Source organism: Equus quagga, chromosome 2, assembly GCF_021613505.1.
Source record: "Equus quagga isolate Etosha38 chromosome 2, UCLA_HA_Equagga_1.0, whole genome shotgun sequence".
Classification (NCBI taxonomy): domain Eukaryota; kingdom Metazoa; phylum Chordata; class Mammalia; order Perissodactyla; family Equidae; genus Equus; species Equus quagga.
In genome coordinates, this window is record NC_060268.1 from 65828813 (window position 1) to 65851718 (window position 22906).

Here is a 22906-nt window from a genome sequence, read left to right on the forward strand (position 1 = left end):
GTCAGATACCTAGATTCAAATCGTGAATTTGTCAGATCCTGAAAGATCACTTTTCTATTTAACCTAAATGTGTTTTGAATTTTTTATTCATTTCTTAAAAGAGGTCCCATTTCAGAACTCTCAGCCATCTCTCTGTCAACAAGTGACAGAGATTTAAATAATCGCAGATATTCTACACACAGAGAAGTGCATCATGGCACCCTATAGTTGGAAACTGGTGGAAACCCCAAGTGTGTAAATGTCTGCACACACACATGCTGTCATACTCACTCACTGTGCACAAACACATAGGCACTAGATTCTAAAAATCATCTTTAAAAGAGTGAGGACCAATTCATTAATAGGTCATTTCTGCACAAAGTAGTTTTTGGTTAGGGTCAGTGATGAAAAAAGAGGCTGTACTTGGAACCATGCAGGGAAGAACCATGGCTTCCCTCTTATAAGAGGTGCCCTGGGCAGGGTCCCCAGGTTTAAAAACATAAATGTCCGAAAAGAGTAAAGTAATCCATTCCAGTTGCTTTTGATTTATAAGAAGATGGTAGCTTGACTGCTTATTTGTTTTTTTTGTATGACGTTAGTGCTTACCTGAACTGGCTTATTTTTAAAACTTGTAAAATTTGATATCCCTATTCCTAAATTTGTTACTTTTAAATATGTTAAGGAGAAAAGATATGTTGTACCAGTTGATATCATTCCTTTTTTTTCTTTTTTTTTGGTGGTGGGGAAGGAGTATGCATGCATATACAATATTATTTAATTTGTGCCTCAACAGTTGGGTGGGTGAGTAGAATTTCTAATTCAGGAATCTGAACCAGGTGCTTGGATATACTTGTGATCTTCAGGTTTTGAGATATTCTTTTCTCACGTGGGTACAGTCCTTTTTCATGAGTCTGGATTCCCTGAAGCTTCTATCCACCATCCACCTTCCCTGGCCTTAAATGGCTGAGCAGTCCCAGGAAGGGCATGCTGATGTCGGGAGGAGGTTCAGTCCAGGGCCTTGCACAGCAGCATCAGGTTCTGATTCAGCTAACAGCTAACGATCGCCAGCTGTATTCTAGGCAGGCGCTTTCACATTGTTTTTATTAGGTACTAAATTTTCAAAAACTGGAAATATCTTTTAAAAGAGAAAGTCAATTTTGGTTCTCTTTTGTGAGAGTCCTCTATACCTAGAATGCTTTTTTCCTAGGTAAAAATCAGGAGCTTATTCCCCTCACCCTAGCCTCAATTCTGGAAGACACTGATTCTGAAGCACCCCGCTTCTGAAAACCACTGTCTTCCCCTCGAGGAGAGGCTGTCTCCACTCTGCCCTGAGAACCCTCCTCAGCCGGCTTCTTCAAGTTGGCTTTTACTCCAAAGGACCACCAGAGCCTTTTGGTCCCTGAGAGCAGGGAGAGCCACTGTCTGGTTCCTCAGGCCTGAGGAGGGTGGGCAGCGGTGCTCTGGGGTCCCTGGTTGGTTGTGCTGCCTGCTTGTTTTCTCGTAGCCAGGACAGGAGATAGCTGGAGAGTAAAGGCATCTGTTTTATTCACTGGGATTTTTCTTCACCAAAGTAATGGTGAGTGGCCCCACAAAAACCTAGGGAGATCCTTGGTGACAAAAGACGTTTTAATACGTTCCAAAGGCTAATTAAGTTTTATCACAAAGTTCATGAAGCCATTGCTTAAAGAAAAAAATCCCCTGGATTCCTAGTCAACATCGTCTATTTGTGGAGTTTAAAGCTGGTTATCTTGATCTTAAGCATTCTGTTTCTACAACTATTCTAAGGGAGTACCTAAGAAAAGTTTATTCCCAAACTGGGCTTCTGATTTTGTTTGTTTCCATCTCTGGGGTTGATAATGAAGCCTCATTAAAGAAGTACTTTGTCTTCGTATAGAAATCTGTATATGAAATATCTGTGTGGAAAGTTGGATTCATTGGCTAAATGCAGCAAATTGAATTCCTTAGCCAGTGTGGGAAGCAAAAAGGCAATTAGGAAAGATCCATTTATATTTTAAAATGTGAATGGATGTGGCTTGGCTCCCAGACTGGAAGTAGTAAGAGATGCTGCCATGGGCCTGTGTCACATGCATTTAGTACTGGTTTGGACCATAAGAGTTCAATTTCCTTTGCATTCCTTTTAAGATATGAAGACTGATTAAACAGCGAATCGTTCATTCAGCCTCAATACCTACTGCATGCCTCATTCAACAAGTAAAAAAAGGCAGAATGAATTAGGAATATATTCGAAGGAGAAGGGACTTCTATCTTTTCAGCAGGAGAAAAAATAATAGAAACCTAAACCATCATTTGTTTGCTTATGGATTTATGTTTTGTTACATATTCAAATAGATAGTTTTAATAACTCATGTAATCCATGTTTGTTGTAGAAGAATTTGAAAATACAGATAAACCAAAAGGAAAATTTTTTTAAATCCTGACTACTCTTCTCCACAAAATATCACTGTTAACTTTTTGATATATATTCCTCAGACTTTTTTTTTCTGTGTGTGTGTGTGTGTGTGGGTATATATATATATATATACATACACATACACATATATATATACATGCATGGGTAGGCATTTGTTGATTTTTTAAAACAAAAGTAAAATCCATGGCTAGCTGTCCAAATCCAGCCAGCTGCCACCAAAAAGCCAAGGGAGTGGTGGTACTGTATGGGAGGGGGAGGGGGGATAGCTTTGCACTTGAACTGTGGTTTGTGTGTGTCTGTGCAAGCATGTTAAGCATTTTTCTGTCTTGTGTTCATTCACAGCTGTGATTAGTGCCCATCCCATCCATTCCCTCGATAACCCTCACCATCATTTCCACTCCAGCAGCCTCGCTTCTCCAGCTCGCAGTCATCTCTACCACCCGGGCAGCCCATGGCCCATTGGCACATCCATGTCCCTTTCAGACAGGGCCAATTCCACAGGTGAGAGATGAGGATCGAGCCCCAGATGGAAAGCATTCTTAAAGAGTTGGCAAGCTGAAATGGGGAAGGACTTGCCCTGCTTAGAAGGATTTGGAATTTTTCTCAGTGTTGTTATTTATCATAACATTTCTGTTACTGACTCAAATTTGTTTCTGTAAAATTTACCCCATTTTTCTCCCAAAGTTTGAAGTGCTCAGTGTAAGGTGACCTTTTAGTAAAACCACAGTAGTTCTAATCACATAACCACATCTTGTTCCATCAACTTACATCTTAATTCAGTCATATTTTCACTTTGTTTATTTTTTTAATCCTCCAATTTGAAAGGAAAACACATTCTGGGGGATTTTCAGACCCTAGAGGTAGCCTTTGCCCTACAGTCACACTAATGTTGGGCAGCCATAAGGTACTTCTTATGCTGGTCTCACATACATGCTTCTGCCATGGACCAAAGTAAAAACAACATCCAGAGGCAGCAGGGCCAGTGGCCATGTTGAGTTTGTACATGTTGTAAACCTCAGGTTGTCTAGTGGATTGTTGAAATTAAAAAGGGCCGCACAGGCATAGATCATCTCTAAAAAAGAGCTAGGAAATCAGCCTAACAATCTGTATTGTATTTAAAGAAATACATTGCCAGATAAACATATCCCTATTTGGAAATCTTAAGAAACAACATTATCAAAACAGTTTTAAGGAGGAAATAGTGAAGGTGAGGGAACAGTAAATGGAACAAAATACTATTATTCCTCATTAATTGAAAATTAATTACCATCCTCTCGGTTTTAAGGTGCAAATCTAATAAGTTCTCATATATACTACATACTCTTTTTCCATCATTTGAAACCTGTCTGTTAATAGTTATGATTTTACTAGTAGAACTAAGTTTTGGTGATTCTGGGAAGTAAGGGAATTTCAAGTGAATTCCATTTTAAAAGAACCTCAGAACTTGATGCTAGAAGTTTGGGTTGCCAGTAATATCCCCTTCTCCTTTAAGTTTTGATCAATTGTAAACATACCTAAAACATCAAATGACGATCAAAGCTGTATTAAGGGATGCCTGGTAACTCCCAAAGTTGTTTACTCCCAAACCTTTATTTGGTTTGGAGAATGCTGCTTGAACTCATGTCTAAAATTGGGCTTCCTACCATCTCCCTCCAAATCCAGGCTGAGGGTCCTGCCTTTAGGGAAAGACTGTCTCCAGAAGGCTATGTGGAGCACCAGTGTACCTCACAAACAGTCTCACATAGAACAGGGACGAGAAAGCAGCTGTCCAGACCTGCTTGCAGAAAGCAGTTTTTGTGTCCTGCCCCTGTTTCTCCCCCCTCCTTTTTTTTTTTAAAGATTGGCACCTGAGCTAACATCTGTTACCAATCTTTTTTTTTTTCTTCTCCCCAAAGCCCCCCAGTACATAGTTGTATATTTTAGTTGTGAGTGCCTCTGGTTGTGCTATGTGGGATGCCGCCACAGCATGGCCTGATGAGCGGTGCCATGTCTGCCCCCAGGATCCAAACTGGCAAAACCCCACACCGCCAAAGCGAAGTGCGCAAACTTAACCACTCGGCCGCAGGGCTGACCCCGTGTTTCTCCATTTTTAGGGCAGAAGAATCTCCCCCACTAGGATGCGGGCCTGCCTGAGTGCGTGGCAGGCTCTTCCCAATCAGATCAGCCGCCTTCCCCTTCCTCCTGGGCTAGCAGGCATCTGAGAGTTGACAAGAAGCATGGCAGCTCCCACCCAGCCTTCATCCACATGGTCTGGTGTTGGTGAAAGTTCCCTTATGTATGGACTAGGCAGAAAGTGGAGCAAGGGAAAAGTAACGATTTGCATTACTGAAGGGTTCCTTGCTTTAATGACCAGAGCGATAGAAGAAGGTAAAACCTAGTGATAGAGTCACTGAAGATGGATTTGAAATGTAGAGCAAGTATCTAGAATTGATCAAAGTCGTCTTACTATTATATTTCCTGTGTTTCTTGAGCTCAGGGTTGCCACAAGCCCTGTCCAAGTGGGCTAGGCATGGCAGTCCTTTCTCTAAGAGCATTTACTGTGTCTCCACCACTTGATGTAGGAAGAGCACTTCCACTTGTCCAAGCCCCTTGGCCAATGTGAACTTAGTGTGTCTTAACTCCAAGAGGTAAATCAGTCAGGAAGGAGGCCCCTCAACTAAAGTAGGAATTTTAGTTACAGCATTGTTTTCCTTGTGGGCCAGTTATGTTGCACAATTTCAGGGCACACCCTTCACAGAAAACAAGGTGTGCCTGGTGCCCCCTGGAGTTGTACAGGGTGGCCCTAGTCCGTGCCAGCAGGCCAGAGTTCTTACTCATGTAGGCAACTCTGTTTTCCTTTTTCACATTTCTTTGGCCCTCGGAAGCTTATACATCAGATTAAGGCAATTGAGGTAGCCCAGGAGGCCTGTGTGCCTGGAGCTGACCTACTGTGTGCCAGTGCAGGCTAATGTGGTCCAGGCTAGAGCCTGCTTTCTCTCCCCTACTCCCTGCTGCCCTCCATAACCAGCTTTCACCTGGCCAGGGTCACTCAGAATGGGACCAGCAGCTCCCCAGCTGTGGTGACGGCAGGCTTGAGGAAGTGTAAGAAGTGAGGCCCTCAGTGCACCCCTTGAGAGGGTGAGAAGTGAGCTAGGTCTGGTTGGGTTATCACAGCCAGGCTTTTGACACTTGGCAGGGTGGGTGAATCCCTCATCCCTGGGACCCAAGACCTTTAAGCCCAGAGGTAGCACTCATGACCGGCATGGCCTATCTCCTGAGAGCCCAAGGGAGCAGATTTATTCCTACCTCAGCAACAAAGTCAGGGAAATAGGTTGGATTTCTGCAGGTTGCTCATGTATCACTACTTAAAAGGGCTTATTTTCCTTTTTAAGGTTGAGGCCTCTAGGAGTCAGGGGAGGCCCTCCTTCAGGCTACCTGGGGCAGCCTGTTGCCCTGAGCTGGTGTCCCATAGGCCCCTTCTCAGGGTGGGGATAGTGGTCTGCACCAGCTTACACTGTTGGAAAAGTCTTCCTCATGTGGTCTCCCTGGTCCTTGGTGCTGCTTCTGCCCCTGCAGGGTCTGGGGTGGGTGGTATGGGCGTGGAAGGGCGGTCTAGAGTGTGGTGGTTCGGAACATGGGCTTAGGAGTCAAGGGCAGGGATTCAGGTTCCTGCTGTACTCTTTCTGAGTCCTGGGCTAGTGCTTAACCTCCCAGTGTCTCCAAGTGACCTTGAGGACTGAGAGGGCTGATGAAGGCAGAGCACTTAGCACAGGGCTGCTCAGGGTGAGCACTCAGTAATTCACAAAGAGAAGACCCTCACTACTTATTCAAGCCCTGTGTTCAGCACTCTTCACACATCTTCTCAGTTAATCCTCAGTGAATTATGTGTTACTCTCCCTGTTTTATAGGTGAAGAAACAGAGAGATTCGGTGATGGCCAAGTTCATGAGCTAGTTTGCCAAGATTCAAGTCCTGGTCTCTCTGACTTGAGAGCTATTGCTTTTCCTACCCCACCATGCTGCTTCCAGAACAACTCAGACCTCTTTTCACATATTTTGAGATTATCATGTTCTTCCTGAGTCTTCCCCTTCTTCAGGGTGATCTGCCCCACTTCTTTCTCTGGACCCAAACCCCCTTTCTATAGCATGATCCTAAAGCTGTTTGCAACCCCCTGGACTGTTGGGTTGTCCAGCTGTCCCTTGAACTGTGGGGCGGTTGCTCTGGTGAGGCCATGCACAGTCCCCAGAGGGCACGCAGGGCCTGTGGCATTGCCTCTGCTGCGGTAATCACCAGGCGTCATGCGCAGAGCTGGTACTTGTCAGGTACCCAGCCAGCCTTGGTGACTAGACATAGTATCTGAAAGGCCAGTCTCTAAGATTGTCAATCAATGAGTGAAGTTTTTAATTTTCTTTTATACTTATTTATTTCTTAATAGACAGTAGTCTCAGAAACCTTTATATGTGCTCCGTTGTAACTACCAAGGAGAACTTTGTCTGTAAAATTGTAACCACTTAGCTGTAAAAAGTACAGCTAAAAAAAGTTGAAAGTGATAGGTGAAAAATTTAGGTGAAAAAATTCCAGCAGCTGATGGACAAAATTGTTTGGGACTCTTTTAGATTAGTCCATTCTTACTTAGCCTTGGCAGTGGTGCTAACCCATGTTCCCTTGGACTAGCACTGATCCTGAGTGCTTATTGAGCTGGTTTAGGGGCCCTTAGAAGTAGCCAGAGCCCTGGGATGTGCGTCTGTTTCATGGTGAAAGAAATGCTAACGTTTAGACTTTCCTGCTGTAGAATCCATTCGAAATACCCCCAGCACTGACACCATGCCTGCCTCCTCGTCTCAAACGTGCTGTACTGATCACCAGGATCCTGAAGGTGCTACCAGCTCTTCTTACTTGGCCAGTTCCCAAGAAGAAGACTCAGGCCAGAGTCTTCCTACGGCTCACGTTCGCCCTTCCCACCCCTTGAAGAGCTTCGCCGTGCCGGCAATCCCACCCCCAGGTCCTCCCACCTATGATCCCACGTTGCCAAGCACACCATTACTGTCCCAGCAAGGTGAGTGAGGACAGTGGCACCACTGGAGGGACCCTTTGGCTCTGGCTTATGGCAGAAGTCACCTCTTCTTTGAAAAGTAACAAAGCAAATATTCTCCAAGCTTATCCCAGCAATTTAGAGTAGCAGGGTGTCATTGTCCCTCTCAGGGAGTATATGAGCTTCCCTCCCTCGGGAATGCGTATGAACCAGAGAAGAATTTGGTGGGGAGTGAGGGCTGACTTGTTGAATTGTGTTGGGTGCAGAACCCTTGGTGGTCAAATCCAGTGGACAACAGATCTAGTCTGCCCAGCCTCCCAGAGCCTCACTCCGTAGGATTCCTACAAGCTAGAGGAGGGTCAGGGAGGCCAAGACTTGGAAACAAAGAGGAACCTTAGGACGAGAAAATGAACCGTGCGGAAGGGAAGTCAGTTCCCTGAGTTCACACGGCTCAGTAAGAGTCCCTGACCTCAAAGGCATGTCCTTTTTCCCTGCTCTTCCTTACTATTATCTGTTAGGATGGTTTGTTTCAGCATAAGTCAGTGGTTTTCAAGCTTTTTGGTCTCAGGACCCCCTTATCCTCCTAAAAGCTATTGAGGCCATGAAAAAGCTTTTCCTCAATGGGTTATGCCTATCCATATTTACTGTGTTAGAAATTAAAACAGAAATTTTTAAACTATTTTATTAGTCCATTTAAAAATGCCAATAAATATATCATGTTAAGATAAATAGCATATTTTTATGAAAAATAACTTTTTCAAAATATATAGCGAAAAGAGTGGCATTATGTTAGATTTTTGCAAATCTCTTTCGTGTCTGGCTTAGTAGAAGACAGCTGGATTCTCATACCTGCTTCTCCACTCAGTCTATTGCAATATATTGTTTTGGTTGAATTATAAGAAGAAAATCTGGCCTTACAGATATGTAGTTGTAAAGGGAAGAGTATTTTTATAACCTTTTCGGTTACCTATGGATATTATTTTTTGATACTGCAACAAAACTCAACAAGTTGTAGTTTCTTGTTTCTTTTTTCTTTTTTTTGAGGAAGATTAGCCCTGAGCTAATATCTGCCACCAATCCTCCTCTTTTTGCTGAGGAAGACTGGCCCTGAGCTAACAGCCGTGCCCATTTTCCTCTACTTTATCTGTGGGACGGCTACCACAGCATGGCTTGCCGAGCGGTGCATAGGTCCGCACCTGGGATCCGAACCAGCAAACCCCAGGCCGCCGAAGTGTAACGTATGCACTTAACCACTGCACCACTGGGCTGGCCCCAACAAGTTGTAGTTTCTTATAGGTTTGTTTGTAATATGGAATCAGAAACCATATCCATGAACTATTCATGCTCTGTTCCATTAAAAGCCGTCTGTCTTGTACTTTGAATGCATAGCGAACATCACACATTGGTCATTTGGAAAATATTGGTTCACTAAGTTATACAGATCCTCCACATGTTGATACATTTCACTGTAGGATATCTACAAATGCATTCATTAATATCACCACAGTCTGTAAGTATTGGGAAGCTTCTCAAACTTGGCAGAGCCAAGTTTTTTTAAATTCTAGTTTTCACTTGAACCTTAAGTTTTATCTTTGGTAATAAATACTGTCCATTGCTTTCCTTGAAGTGTCTGGCTTACTTCATTCACTTTCTGGAAAATGTCTGCCAAATACTCAAGTCTGATTAACCAGTTTGTCTATCTTTCTTTGAACCAGCATTGGTGTTCCATGATAAAAGTGACAGTTTGGCTCACAGCCACATTATCACAAATGCCTTTATTTAAGACAGCCATCATACTTTGGTATACAGCAGAAGTATTTTATGCATACTTTCCATTTTATCACATAGACTATTTAAAAGATGTGTAATCAGGTCGAGATTTAATAAAATAATTTTTACTACTTCATTAAGGATGATCTTTTTTTTTTTTTTTGAGGAAGATTAGCCCTGAGCTAACTACTGCCACTCTTCTTTTTGCTGAGGAAGACTGGCCCTGAACTAACAGCTGTGCCCATCTTCCTCTGCTTTGTATGTGGGACACCTACCACAGCCTGGCTTTTGCCAGTGGTGCCATGTCCGCACCTGGGATCCGAACCCGTGAACCCCGGGCCGCCGAGAAGTGGAACGTGCGAACTTACTGCTGGACCACCAGGCCGGCCCTCATTAAGGATGATCTTAAGTTAAACTGGCTTTTTTAAAAACTGTGGTGTCAGTGAATGACTTTACGGTTTGGTGCCACTGCCTTAATTTAGGCTAAGGCTCCAGCAGTTTTACCCACTGTTGCTTTTTACCGTCAGTGCAAAGGCAGAAAATGCCTTGGTATTATTACGAAGAGTTTGACCTCCCAGACATCCTGCAAGGGGTCCATGAACCACCACACTTTGAGAACCACTGGACTGGGAGGTTAGTTTTCTAAAACCAAATGGAGTCTTTTCTCTGGCCTGTTAGATGCCCCACTTTCTCCCTCTTCATTTTGTTCAGAGCAGTGCCTTTTCAGAACAGGATCTCTGCACTGGGTCTGGGTGCATCCCTCACCCAGCAGCAGCGTTTGGACCTGAGGTGCCTTCATGAGGTCTGGGGGGAGCAGGCTCGGGCCCACACCTGATGGTGCCCTTTTCCCCTCAGCTCTCAACCATCACCTCCACTCGGTGAAGACAGCCTCCATCGGGACGTTAGGAAGGAGCCGGCCTCCTATGCCAGTGGTGGTGCCCAGTGCCCCTGACGTGCAGGAGACCACAAGAATGCTGGAAGACTCTGAGAGTGTAAGTTCACGGGGCCATCAGCCCAGCCAGGATGTCTAGGTGCATGTCCCACAGCCCGAGAGAGTGCTGATCACACTGATAGTCTGTGCTGGCCCAGAAGGGTGAAGCAGATCACTCATTCATTCAGCAGACATGCACTGAGCATCTCCTCTGAGCCAGGAACTGTGCTGAGGACGTGATCTGCTTTCTCCATTCCTACGCTGGTGTATCTTGGATTAGCTTGTTACATTAGCTAGAGAATTTTTATCCCCCAGCCACCCGCCTGCCTTCCTTTTAGTTCTCTCCTGTCTGTCTGGTCTTGTCTTGGTTTGAACCATCTGTGTGTTCTTTCACCCCTCGGTTCTGCTTCATGACCTCTTCTGAGCTGGATGCTAGAGGAGAAGGTGCTTGAGTGGTTGCTCTCAAAATAAAAGACAGTGGGTTCTCTGCTTGATCTTCCACTCTCATATGCCAGTAAATGTGTCTGCCTCTGCATCTCCAGGTACAGGGGCTCTAAGAGGAGAGCTTGGGGCCCGGAAATCCAGGGGACACACCACCTGTGTTGACTGTGACGGAGACCCAGCAGGGGCAGGCCGCAGGGCCTCTGCCTGTGAGGACATTTGACCCTGGCAGTATGTGTTGGGGGAAAGGCATTTTGCAGTGTACAGAAATGAGTGATTACTGGCCTGGGATCTTAGTGACTTGGGCACATCCTGCAATCTCTGACTCTCCTGGGCCAGCCAGGGTTTTGGTAGTCCAGTCTTTTGGGGCAGGTTTACCACTGACCACTTGACACTCTGACTTCTCTCTCTGAGCTGTCCTTCTGGACGGCTCCTCGGCATGCCCAGTCACAGTGTTCTCTTTTCCACAGAGCTATGAACCAGATGAGCTGACCAAAGAGATGGCCCACCTGGAAGGACTAATGAAGGACCTAAACGCCATCACAACAGCATGACGACCTTCGCCAGGACGTGACTCCAGGCCTGAGTCTAGACGTCTTGGGACTTAGCCTTGAAAACAAGGAGTTGTACAGAGTACGAGAGGACAGCACTTGAGAACACAGAGTGAGCAAGCAGACCAGCCAGCCCCCAACGTGGTCTGGCTCCAGGCCCGACCACCTGCCTTCTCCTGGTCAGCCTGGAAGAAGCGTGTGTCAAAGCAGCTTCCCTTTGCCTGCTAAAACCCTGCAGGACTGGGCACCATGGGCCAAAATCATGTGTCCAGAGAAGAGGCAAGAAGTGCAACCTACATTTCACTTTGTGATCAGGCTGTGTCTTCGTGCTGCAACTGCGTCGCCTTTATGGAGTGTAGACATTGGCATTTATGTATGATTTTGTTTGTGTCCTATTTTATTTTACCTTCAAAAGAAAAACGCTATCAAAAACCAAGGAAGTCCGTGGTGTTCCCACAAGTGGTTGATATTTGACTGCTTGTTTGAATTATATATGGAAAGTCATTGACAGTGTGGGTTGTTCCAAGGGTTGGCTTGTTTTTTGTTTTTGTTCTTATTTTTTAATTCTGAGTCATTGCATCCTCTACCAGCTGTTAATCCATCACTTTGAGGGGGGAGGAAATGTTGCATTGCTGTTTGTAAGCTTTTTTATTATTTTTTTATTATAATTATTAAAGGCCTGACTTTCTCCTCTCATCACTGTGAGATTACAGATCTATTTGAATGAAATGTAACATTGGAAAGACTTGTTTGTTGCTTTCTGTGCAGTTTCAGTATTGGGGTGGGGGAGGGCTGGGGGGTTGGGAATGGGAAGTGGAGGGGCTGCTGAGGTCCTGTGAATGTTTCAGTCATTGTACTTTCTTCCAGAAGCCTGCAGAGAATGGAAGCGTCTTCCTTATTGTCCTTTCCCGGCATGTCTGTCTCTATTGTCACTAAGTTGCAACTGGAGTTTCATTTGGATCTAGTTAAAAATTTTTCTGTGCATAGGTGGGTTCGAGGATTTAGCTGCCTGATGTCTTGATCATGTCCTGATAAGAATGACCACACCGAGGAGCCAGGAGCTGTGTTGCCAGTTGCAGGAGTGATGCAGGACAGGGAGCCTGACCCCAATCCTGGGAAATCCAAGAAAAGGATGGAGACTTTCCTGCTGTTTCATTGTTCCCGTTGGGGAAGCTGGAAGTTAAGGAAGGACCTTTGTTTCCACATAGGACTCCCTGCTTCTCTCTAGGTCCTGTCTTCAGCCAGGCCATCTCCGACTTTCATGTTCCAGAGCCCTTAAGAAAAGCACTAGCGAGACTGAGGCTGGCAGAGGCTGCAGCCCCCAGGAGGCTCCCCCTTCTTTCTGAACATTCTTCTTTGAGTAGCAGGGGACAGGGACAGAGGAGGCAGCTGGCCCCTCCTCCCTGCCAGCAGCCCAGCTCAGCCCCTGATTAGAACAGGGGGGCGGATGGGGACAGGAGGTCTCTGAGGTATGCTGAGAGGCCCCGCCACACACACAAGCCTTTGCATATAGTTCTTGTGTTCTTACAAAGGTAAGGAGCTGAGGTGGGCTTTTTTAATATTAAGAAAATGTTATGAAAAGAGACAGGACTCACCCTCAGGCATCTTCCCTGCTCCCCATCACATCCCCAGAAGAGAGTGTGGAAGGCAGTGCAGAAGGCAAATCGGGCTTTGGTTCACAGCCAACAGGAGGTCAGCTGCGGAGACCCCGGTTGGGGGGCCCTAAGCACTGCCCCGGCCCCACAGGCGCCTCGCTTGCCTTTATGTGTTGGTTGTTCCCCCTTTTTAGGTCTTATCACACATTTGCTTTTCTAGAAGATGAGCTCTTTATATTTATTACTTTGGAGGCAATGAAAAGTGCAATGCTGGAACTCCTGCTGCCGTGCTAGCTGCTCACAGGATAGTGCCAGGCAGGATTCTCGAAAACCAGTGCACTTACACTGATCCTGACGAGGGCACGCGGTGTGCTCTGGACGCCAGGAGGCCGAGATTCCCCAGCCTGGCTTACCTTTTGCCCAAAGAAACACACTTGGTATTCAGGGCATTCCCTCCCGTGAACCCTGACGCGTCTGTTACCTCAGGGCCTTGGTACCTGGACACTGCCACAGAACTGGGGCGGGGGGAGGACCTATTTTTAAATAAAATAACTGTTCAGAGTTGGGATTTTTTTTAAATTAAGAAAAAGGAAAGCTATTCTGTATTGCACCTTTTCACAGTTGAATACATTTTCTTACATTTGCCTGTGACTTTTGAAGTTAAACCATTGTGTCTCGTAATGTCCTAGTTGAGCTGCTGCTTGGCAGCTGCCTTCAGGAGGATGTGGAACGAACGTGTCTGCTGCCTTGTTGCCTGCTGGAGGGGGCCTGGAGGACTGCTGGGGACTAGTCTGTACACACTTGTTTGGCCTTTTCTGTAGTCGATGCTGTAAACTCTATGGCTTTTTAAAAAACAATTTCATGTTTTTATTTAGTATTGGAAATCCAATACACTTTTTTTAATCCAATCAAACGCTGGTCTGATGGAAGAGTTATTTTCCTTTTTCCTTGAGAAAGCAGAACTTTGGGGTGCCCTGTTTCTCGTCTTGAAGTTGACTTCACCGTTGCCCTCACAACCGTAAAGGCAGGGGTTCTCAGGGGCCCTGGGGAGGGGTGGCAGGTGAGCCAGGAGGCCGCAGGCTGTGGTCGGGTTGTCCACCAGCCAGAAAGATGAGTCCTGTCTTGTCCCCACCCACCATTGCTGCCCTTCAGGGACTGAGCAGCCTGAGGCATCGATACCTGTCGGAAAGAGCCGAATGACCCCAGCAGAAAAGTGCAGCTGCTCCTGAAAGGGGATGCGGACCACATCCCTGCTGTGGCGGCGTCCCAGGCAGCACCTCACTGTGTTGGCACAGGCTGAGGACCAGCGCTAGCCCAGGGCCTTCCACTCCCAACCCCGCCTCTCATGGGTGTGTGATGCCTGGAGCACGTGTCTACAAGGAGTGCCACCTTTCCCAGGCTGCCTCACCTTCTGACTGCATTCATGCTGTCTCAGCTTGGGCTGCTGTAACAAAAATATCACGAACTGGGGGCTTAAACAGCAGACATTTAATCCTTACCATTCTAGAGGCTGGGAAGTCCAAGCTCAAGGTACCAGCAGATCTGGCTTCTGGTGAGATCCTGCCTTCTGGTCACAGATGCCATCTGGCTGTGTCCTCCCATGACAGAAGGGGCAAGAGAGCTTGCTGGGGTCTCATATAAGGGCATTAATCCCATGCATGAGGGCTGCACCCTCATGACCTAATCACCTCCCAGAGGCTCCACCTTCAAATATCACCACCTTGGGGATTAGGATTTCAAAATATGAATTTGGGGGTCGCCAACATTCAGTCTATAACTCTCTAAGATCTCTCAAGGTGTACCAGGGTCTGGGCTTGCAATAGTGGTGACCACAACAGCCATGGGCCCTGCCCTCCATGCACTTGCAGGAGAGTGAGGACTGGATACAAAGCCTAGCATCCGCACTAACTACTCTGTCGGCCACAGGGCTTCATCTCTGCTGCCGAGTGTATTTTATGAGACCCAGTCCCATCATTCCCATTAGCGATGCCCCATTGGCCTCAGGCTGGAGTTGGAGCTCCCAGCGCTGAAGTCTGTGCTAGTCTGCTGCAGCCTCCGTTCTACACTCATCGCCTTGTGCACCCAGGATTCTAGCCACAGAAAGCTGCTCATGAAACACTTTTCAGTCTGCACATGAAATGCCCTCTCCACCACCACTCCTGCCCTGGGAGAGAACCCACTCATGTCGGCCCTCCTCTGCATCCCTAGGGGGCGCTCTTGGCACATTTGCAGTAATTTATCGGAATCTTTTTCCACTGGACTGTGCACTGGATGGGGACATCATCATTTCTCACTCCTCTCAATGCCTAATGCCAGGGGCAGTTTCTGACGACAGCAGATGCTTGTCTCTTGGGTGGATGGACAGACAGTCATGAGGACTCATGGCCTGGAGAGTGTCGGTTTCCTGTACACACCCCACCCCTCCCCTGGAGGGATCCTAATAGGTCCCTGGTGTTATTGGAGCCAGGACCCTCCCATTCCAGCAGCCACAGCCGTTTGGTGTCCTGAGGTGAACTCAAAAGATGCCAAAGACCTGTCTGCCTGGCAGAGTCGTAAGAAATGATGCTGACGCCACAATGACCACCTAGGTGCTGGGAACTAGGGCAAGGATGTCCTCCAGATTGGCTCTAAGATGAACATTCTGAACAAGGCTCTGTAAGAAAAAAACACCTTCTTTCTCCAGTCCATCAGCCCCTCTCAATTTCAGCCACCTTCCTGCCAGGGGTGTGCTATCATCAGGAGAGACTGGAGAACAGCACTGAGCAAGCCATCCAGTTGATGGCGGAGCGGGTAGGGAGCGGAAACCCAGGGAGCCAAGAGTGGCCAGCCCAACGCATGCGCACAGACAGAGGGGCCACAGACAACAGTGCCTGACTCTTCACCTTGGGTTTCCAGCTACCAAAGGAGGAAGTTCCCAGGGGGCTGGGGCAGAGGTGGGAGACAGTAATTGAAGGAAAATACTACTTTCCATTTCTCATAATCTTTCAAAAGTGTGTAATGTTGAAAAAAATATTTAAAACTGTAATCTACAACAAAAATGATATTTTAAAACTAAAAATGCAAATGATATTCAAAATTTACCCTCTAAGCAGAGTGGATGAGGTTCATCTTGAGATGCTCTTTTCCTCAACTAGAAACGTGATGAGTTTTGGAAATGAAAAGATGGGCCTAGAGCTGAGCTCACAAGGGTTAGAGGGAGCTCTTGCTGCAGTGTAGAGTAAGAAGAATGTGGAATTTTCTGAAATAATTGGGAAGTGGGGCAGTAGCACTGGCAGCAGTTTTAATCAACGAGATTGTTAGAGAATGAGGGGCAGGGTGGGAAGGAACCCCCAGTGAGAAGTGGCTGCCTTGAGATGCCACAAGAATATTCTAAAATGAGAAGATCTGAGAGGTAATTAAATACTGTTTGCTCTTTGCACCTCTGTGGCGTAAACTTCCTCCGACACCCCAAATCTTGTATAATGTCTGCTGTGTGTTTAGGGCCTCAAGTGATTACTGCTTCCTCCCGACAAAGAAGACAGCATCTGGCCCAACATGGTGAAGGACAGGCCATGAGTCTGGCATGGTGAGGGTGACCATAATGGCAGTGGTTCACCAGAAGCAGCAGCTCAGAGTCAGAAGTAGCCAGAACAATCTAAACCTGAGAATTCGGGGCTGGCCCCGTGGTGCAGCAGTTAAGTGCACACGTTCCACTTCAGTGGCCCAGGGTTCACCGGTTCGGATCCCAGGTGCGGACATGGCACCACTTGGCAAGCCATGCTGTGCTAGGCGTCCCACATATAAAGTAGAGGAAGATGGGTCAGGGATGTGAGCTCAGGGCCAATATTCCTCAAAAAAAAAAAAAAAAAAAAACAAGAAGAAAGAAACGTGAATCCAATCAGCCTTATCCAGATTTTAAGATACAGGCTGACCTCAGCTGGTGTCTGGGTTGCAATCCGTTTACATTTCCCTCCATCTCAATGTCCTGGAGCAAAGTGCCATCACCCCATCGTAGGTGTGTGTGCTGGGTGCCTGCCCCTCATTAATGAGTCTAATGAGCCTGCTTTCTGTGGAACTGGTTTCCCAGAGGAGAAATCCGGGAGCCATTCTAAACCCTTCCCTCGACCCCACGGCACATTGCTCACCAAATCCTGCAGCTCTAGCTCTCAAATGTCCCCCAAAGTGGTTCATCTTTGTCATCTATTGGGCAAATTCCTCATTGACACACCCTTCACCCACCCCCACCCCCCCACCCCCGGCCCCTCTCCCGCCACCTCCAGGCTCCACAAAACTATGGAGGTGATTCTTCTAACTCAAACCTGGCCTCTCCCCCTGCTCAACATCTTGCAATAGCTCCCGCATCACCTGCCCTGCAGAATCGAGTCCAGGTGGCCCTGTCTGCCTCTTCTCTTTTATCTGCCACATGATCTACCCTCTCACTCAGATTCGGCCCTACCATAGAGAGGAATCTGCACTTACAGGATGAACCACGATGTCTGGCCCCTTTGCCTCAAATTCTCTCCCTACCCGCTACCCTCACTACTGGCTTCCTCTGCCTGGTAAATTTCTAGTCGTCTTTAAAGACCCAGCCTAACCATCCTGATCCCTGAACATTCTTGTTCCTATTTCTGTCTCTTCCAATATGCTGAACTCCTTAAGGAAAACAATCACGCTTGTTTTTGGATTCTCCATCCCAGTGCCTAGCACACCGTAGGTGTTCACTAAGTGAACTTGCCTGGTGAGGGGGATGGACTTGGAGTCATCCGGGTCCACTGCTGGGGGAACTTGACAAGTCCTCATTCTCCCCAGGAGCATACACTCAGAAAGGGTTTACAGAGGTAAGGCTAAGCTGAGTCTAGGAATTAATGTGATGCTATCTACCCAGACGGAGGAGGCCACTGCAGAGCTGGGAAGCTGCTCGCTTCACGTGGCCATCAGATACCTTGAGGAGAACAAATCCCAGCCATCCTGGATCGCGCTGAGGCTGGGGCCTCTAGGGCTGTGCTCAGCCCCCTGTGATTGGATTGAGTGCTGGGGCACCAGCGTGCCAATGCAGAGGAGATGGAGGATGCACAGAGGTGGCAATATGCTCCTCAAAATCCCAGGGACACTGCAAGGGTGCTGCTGGGCCCAGCCGAGCTGGGTTTGGTTGGTCAGGTAGGTCAGTCCTAGTGAGTTAAGAATAGGTGGGTTCCTTTTATAAACTCAAAACCCAGAGAATTCTGGGCGGTTTTCTGAGAGGGGACAGGAAGAGCTGGGATCTGTTCTTGAAGGCAAAATGATGGATCAGGCTCCCACAGACAAAGTCACCCGGGAAATGGCAAGAGAGCCAGCTGATGAAAATTCTAGACTAACGCACAGAAGGGAAACTGGCTGGAACTGAAGCCAAAGGGATATTGGTGTGGGCAGGTGGTGTGAGGGAAGGAATATTTTAAGCCGGTCAGAAAAGAGTCTTCCTCTCCCAAGAAGCTGGTAATCATTCATGGTTTCACAAGTGTTCCTGAGGGCCTACTGTGTGCCAGGCACCGAGGATGCAAAATGAGTAAGGCAGTCTCTGTTGATGTATCCACGCTCTAGAGGGGGACACAGACATTTCACAGACAGAAGTTACCACCCAGCACGAAAAGTGCTAAGAGACCTGACAAAGTGATCTGGTAAAGGAGGAAGGAACTTCCAACCCTGACTGCAGACTCTGCGAGTCACAGAGCAAGTAACACTGAGATTATTGGGGGAATTCACTAGAAAAAGGAAATGGAGTTTCTTCCAGCACTGCTTGCACTGGATCTGAAAAGCACGGAAAACTCAGACGCTGGCTAAATGACTACAGAAGGACTGTAAATGATTTGCTCAAAAGAAAGTAAGGGGTTTCCCCAGCTGAGGACCAGAAAACTGAAGCCAGTGGTAAAGGAAAAGGGAAGCTGGTGTTTCCCTGAGAAAAGCCTGATACCAGGACCCTGGAGGCCAGAGAGGAGGCCTGGGCAGGAGGGAGGAGCCCGCCTGACACAGCACACAGCCAGACACTGAAAGGGAAACTCATGAGAGGGCGCCGCAAGAAACCAGCCTGCCAGGAAAGGAAGCCCCAGGGAAGCCCGATGGCGTTGCTGGATTTAAAGGAAGTAAAATCCTCATCTCCCTTGCCAATTTGTTGAAGAGTTTTTGTGTCTATATTTGTAAGAGATATTGGCCTGTAGTTTTCTTTTTTTGTATTTTTTACTCTGGTTTTGGTATCCGTGTAATTCTGGCCTCCTAGAGTCAGGGAAGTGTTGCCTCCTACTTTTTGGAAGAGTTTGTGAAAGATTGTTCTTCAGACATCTGATAGAATTCGCCAGTGAGGCAGCTGGCCTGGGCTTTTCTTCATGGGAAGGTTTATTATTGATGTAATCTCTCTGCTTGTTGTAGATCCATTCAGATTCTCTATTTCCTCTTGATTCATTTGTGGTAGTTTTTGTGTTTGTAAGAATTCGTCCATTTCACCTGGGTTATCCAACTTGTTGGCAAACATGGCTCATAGTGTCCCTTAGATTACTTTTTATTTCCTAGTGGTTGGTAGTAATAAGCCCTCTTTCATTCCTGATGTTAATATTTTGAGTCTTCTGTCTCTCTCTTTCTCCTTTGTTTTTTGGCAGTCTGGCTTTCTTTTTTGTTTTTGTTTTTGGTACAAGCAGCAGGTTTATTTTCTTTGATATGGAATTCACAGAGTTAATTTGATGCCCCCAAATGAAGTAAAATTGGAACAGTTGCATATGAAAACTTTCCTTGAAACACTTATTCAGATGTTTGTTAAAATTATTGATTGTCAGATCAAAGAAACTGAAATTTCAAGTTTGTTCACAGAAATTCAAAAAATTGGTTACCTGGGAAGTTTTGAAATGGCAGTTCTATCTCAATGTCGTAATTACCAGGGGGAAAAAATGCTCTCTCGGCTAAGACTTTTGACAGCCCTGTAATACTGCGTACGCCCACTTTATACAAAGGCATGTGCATTTTGCACAGAGGGTGCATACATTCCTATTATATCATTTTTTGGAAGTGGGCTCAATTGCCTTGTAGTCTCCAACAGGGTCAATCGTCAAATTGTCAATTTTGTAGACCTTTTCAAAGAACCACTTTTTTGCTGATTCTTTGCTGGTTTTGCTGATTTCTTTGTATTGTTTTTCTATTCTCTTTCATTTATTTCTGCTCTAATCTTTATTATTTGCTTCTCTCCTTTTTGCTGTTTGTTTAGTTTGCTCTTCTTTTCCTAGTTTCTTAAGGTGAATGTTTAAGTTATTGATTTTTTCTAATATAGGAGCTTACTGCTATAAATTTCCCTCTGAGCACTGCTTTTGCTGTGCCCTGTAAGTTTCAGTATGTTGTGTTTTTGTTCTGTTCATCTCAGTTTGCTTTCTAATATTCCTTGTTATCTCTTCTTTGATCCATTTGTTCTTTAGCAGTGTGTTGTTTAATTCCATATATTTGTGAATTTTCCAAATTTCTTTCTGTTATCGATTTCTAATTTCATTATATGGTAATCAGAGAACACACTGTGTATGATTTCTGTTGTTTTAAATTTATTGAGACTTGTTCTGTGGCCTAACATGTGGTCTATCCTGGAGAATGTTCCATATGCACTGGAGAAGAATATGTATTTTGCTGTTGATAGGAGGAGTGTTCTAGATTCCCATTAGATCTAGTTGGTTTATATTGTTTTTCAAATTTTCTATTTTCTTTCTGATCCTCTATCCAGTTGTTCTATCCATTGTTGAAAGTGGGGTATTGAAGTCTACGACTATTATTGTTGAATTGTCTATTTCTCCCTTCCATTAAGTCAGGTTTGCTTCATGAATTTTTGGGCTCTGTTGTTAGGTGCATATATGTTTATAATGGTTAAATCTTCTTGACAGATTGACCTTTTTATCATTTTAAAATATCCTTTGTCTTTAGTAACAACTTTGTCTTAAAGTGTACTTTGTCTGATATTGGTATAGCCACTCTAGCTCTCTTTTGGCTAATGTTTATATGATACATCTTTTCACATCCTTTCAACCTATTTATGTCTTTGAATATGAAGTGTGTCTCTTGTACACAGTATATAGTTGAATTATATATATATAATATATAAAATATATTTAATATATTTAATAATATAATAAATAGTATTATATTATAAATTATTTTGTTATTAATATATTAATAAATAATATTATATATTATATAGCTATATAGTATAGTTTTGACATATATACATATATATGTCAAAATTATATAGTTTGTTGACTCACTCACCAATTTCGACCTTTTGAGTGTTTAATCTATTCACATTTTATGTAATTATTGATAAGGTAGAATTTACATCTGGCTTTTTGCTATTTGTTTTCTATATGTCTATTTTTTTGTCCCTCTATTACTCTGTTACTGCCTTCTTTTGTGTTAAGTAAATATTTTCTAGTATATCATTTTAATTCCCTTGTCAAAAGGCACAAATCATAAAAGAAAAGTTTGATAAGTTGAACATCATCAAAATTTAAAATGTTTACCCTTTGAAAGACGTGGTTAAGAAAATGAAAAGGCAAGCCATAAACTGGGAGAAAATATTTGCAAAACATGTATTTTATAAAGGACTTGTATCCTGAATATATTATTTATAATTCAATAATAAGAAAACAAATGACCCAGTAAAAACAAATGGATAAAGCTTTGAACAGTCACTTTACCAAAGAACACACATGGGTAACAAATAAAACACCCAAAGGATGCTCAGCCTCTTTAGTCATTTGTTGTTATTAGTGCCATCGAATCAATTTAGACTCCTAGCAACCCTGTGTACAGCAGAGCAGAACCCTACTCGGTCTTTTTGCACCATCCTCTCACCTTCCAGTGCTATATCAGACTTTGTTCTGCTGCTATTCACAGGGTTTTCATGGCCTATTTTTTCAGAAATGGGTGGCTGGGTTCGTCTTCCTCATCTGTCTTAGTCTGGAAGCTCCGCTGAAACATGTCCACCATGAGTGCCCCTGCTGGTATGTGAAATACCAGTGGCCTAGCTTTCAGCATCACAGCAACATGCAGCTGCCACAGTAAGTCAACTGACAGACGGGTGGTGTGGTTCCCTGACCTGGAAATGAACCCGGGCCATGGCTATGAGAGCGCCGAATCTTAACCAGTAGACAACCAGGGCTGGCTCTATAATATTATGGAAGTGCAAATTAAAACCAGGAGTTGGGGCCGGCCCCGTGGCCGCTTCGGCAGCCCAGGGTTTTGCTGGTTTGGATCCTAGACGCGGACATGGCACCGCTCATCAGGCCATGCTGAGGCGGTGTCCCACATGCCACAACTAGAAGGACCCACAACTAAAAGATACAACTATGTACTGGGGGGATTTGGGGAGCAAAAAAAAAAGGTTGGCAACAGGTGTTAGCTCAGGTGCCAATCTTAAAAAAAAAACAGGAGTTAACATTACACACCCTCTTGAATGGTAAAAATAAAAGACTGACAATATCAAGTGTTGCAAGGACATGCAGTAGCTGGAACTCTCATACAATTGCTGGTAGGAATGCAAAACGGTATTCCAGCTTTGGAAAGTAATCAGGTAATTTCTTATAAAGCCAAACGTATATTTACCATATGACCCAACAATACCACTCCTGGATATTTACTCAAGATAATGAAAATCCACATCCACATGAAGACTTAAACATGAATGTTCATAGGAGCCTTACTCTTAATAGCCCAAAACTGGAAATAGCCCAAGTGTGCATCAGCAGGTGAATGAAGAAACAAACTGTGGCACAGCCATACGAGGGGACGGTGCTCCGTAATGCACACAACAAGAACAGAGCTTAAAAGCTTTAGCCTGAATGAAAAAAATCAGACACAAAAGATGACATACTTTATGATTCCATTTATATAAAATTCTAGAAAAGGCAAAACTTCAGTGACAGAAAGCAGATTGCCAGGGGTCAGGAGTGGGAGGAAGAGATTGACTGCAAAAGAACATGAGAGAATTTGGAGGAGTGATGGAAATGTTCTAGATTTTAATTGTTGAGGTGGTTAGAGGACTGTGTAAATTTGTCAAAACTCATTGAACTGCACACTGAAAATTGGAGAATTTTGTTATGTATAAATTAAACCTCGATAAAGAAAATAGATAAAATTAGCAATGTGCTCCCCCACATATGGCAGCCTCCTTTGCAGTTACGTTGTGGCCAAGTGACAACAGAACATAAGAGGAAGTGATGTG

At 45.1% G+C, this 22906-nt stretch overlaps 1 protein-coding gene across 5 annotated transcripts in view; it reads left to right on the forward strand.

Moving 5' to 3' along the window:
* The window catches only part of LOC124235408 (neogenin), a 247023-nt gene extending 235214 nt beyond the window's left edge, over positions 1-11809 (forward strand). For 3 of the 5 annotated variants that reach the window (XM_046653307.1, XM_046653309.1, XM_046653308.1), the window contains exons 25-28: positions 2753-2911; positions 7181-7444; positions 10046-10182; positions 11033-11809. In XM_046653307.1, the coding sequence (XP_046509263.1) occupies positions 2753-2911; positions 7181-7444; positions 10046-10182; positions 11033-11116 (644 nt within the window). In that variant the 3' untranslated portion in view covers positions 11117-11809. The remainder of the gene's footprint in view (positions 1-2752; positions 2912-7180; positions 7445-10045; positions 10183-11032) is intronic. The other 2 variants (XM_046653310.1, XM_046653311.1) reach the window with 1 other exon arrangement.
* Positions 11810-22906: the final 11097 nt, after the last annotated feature.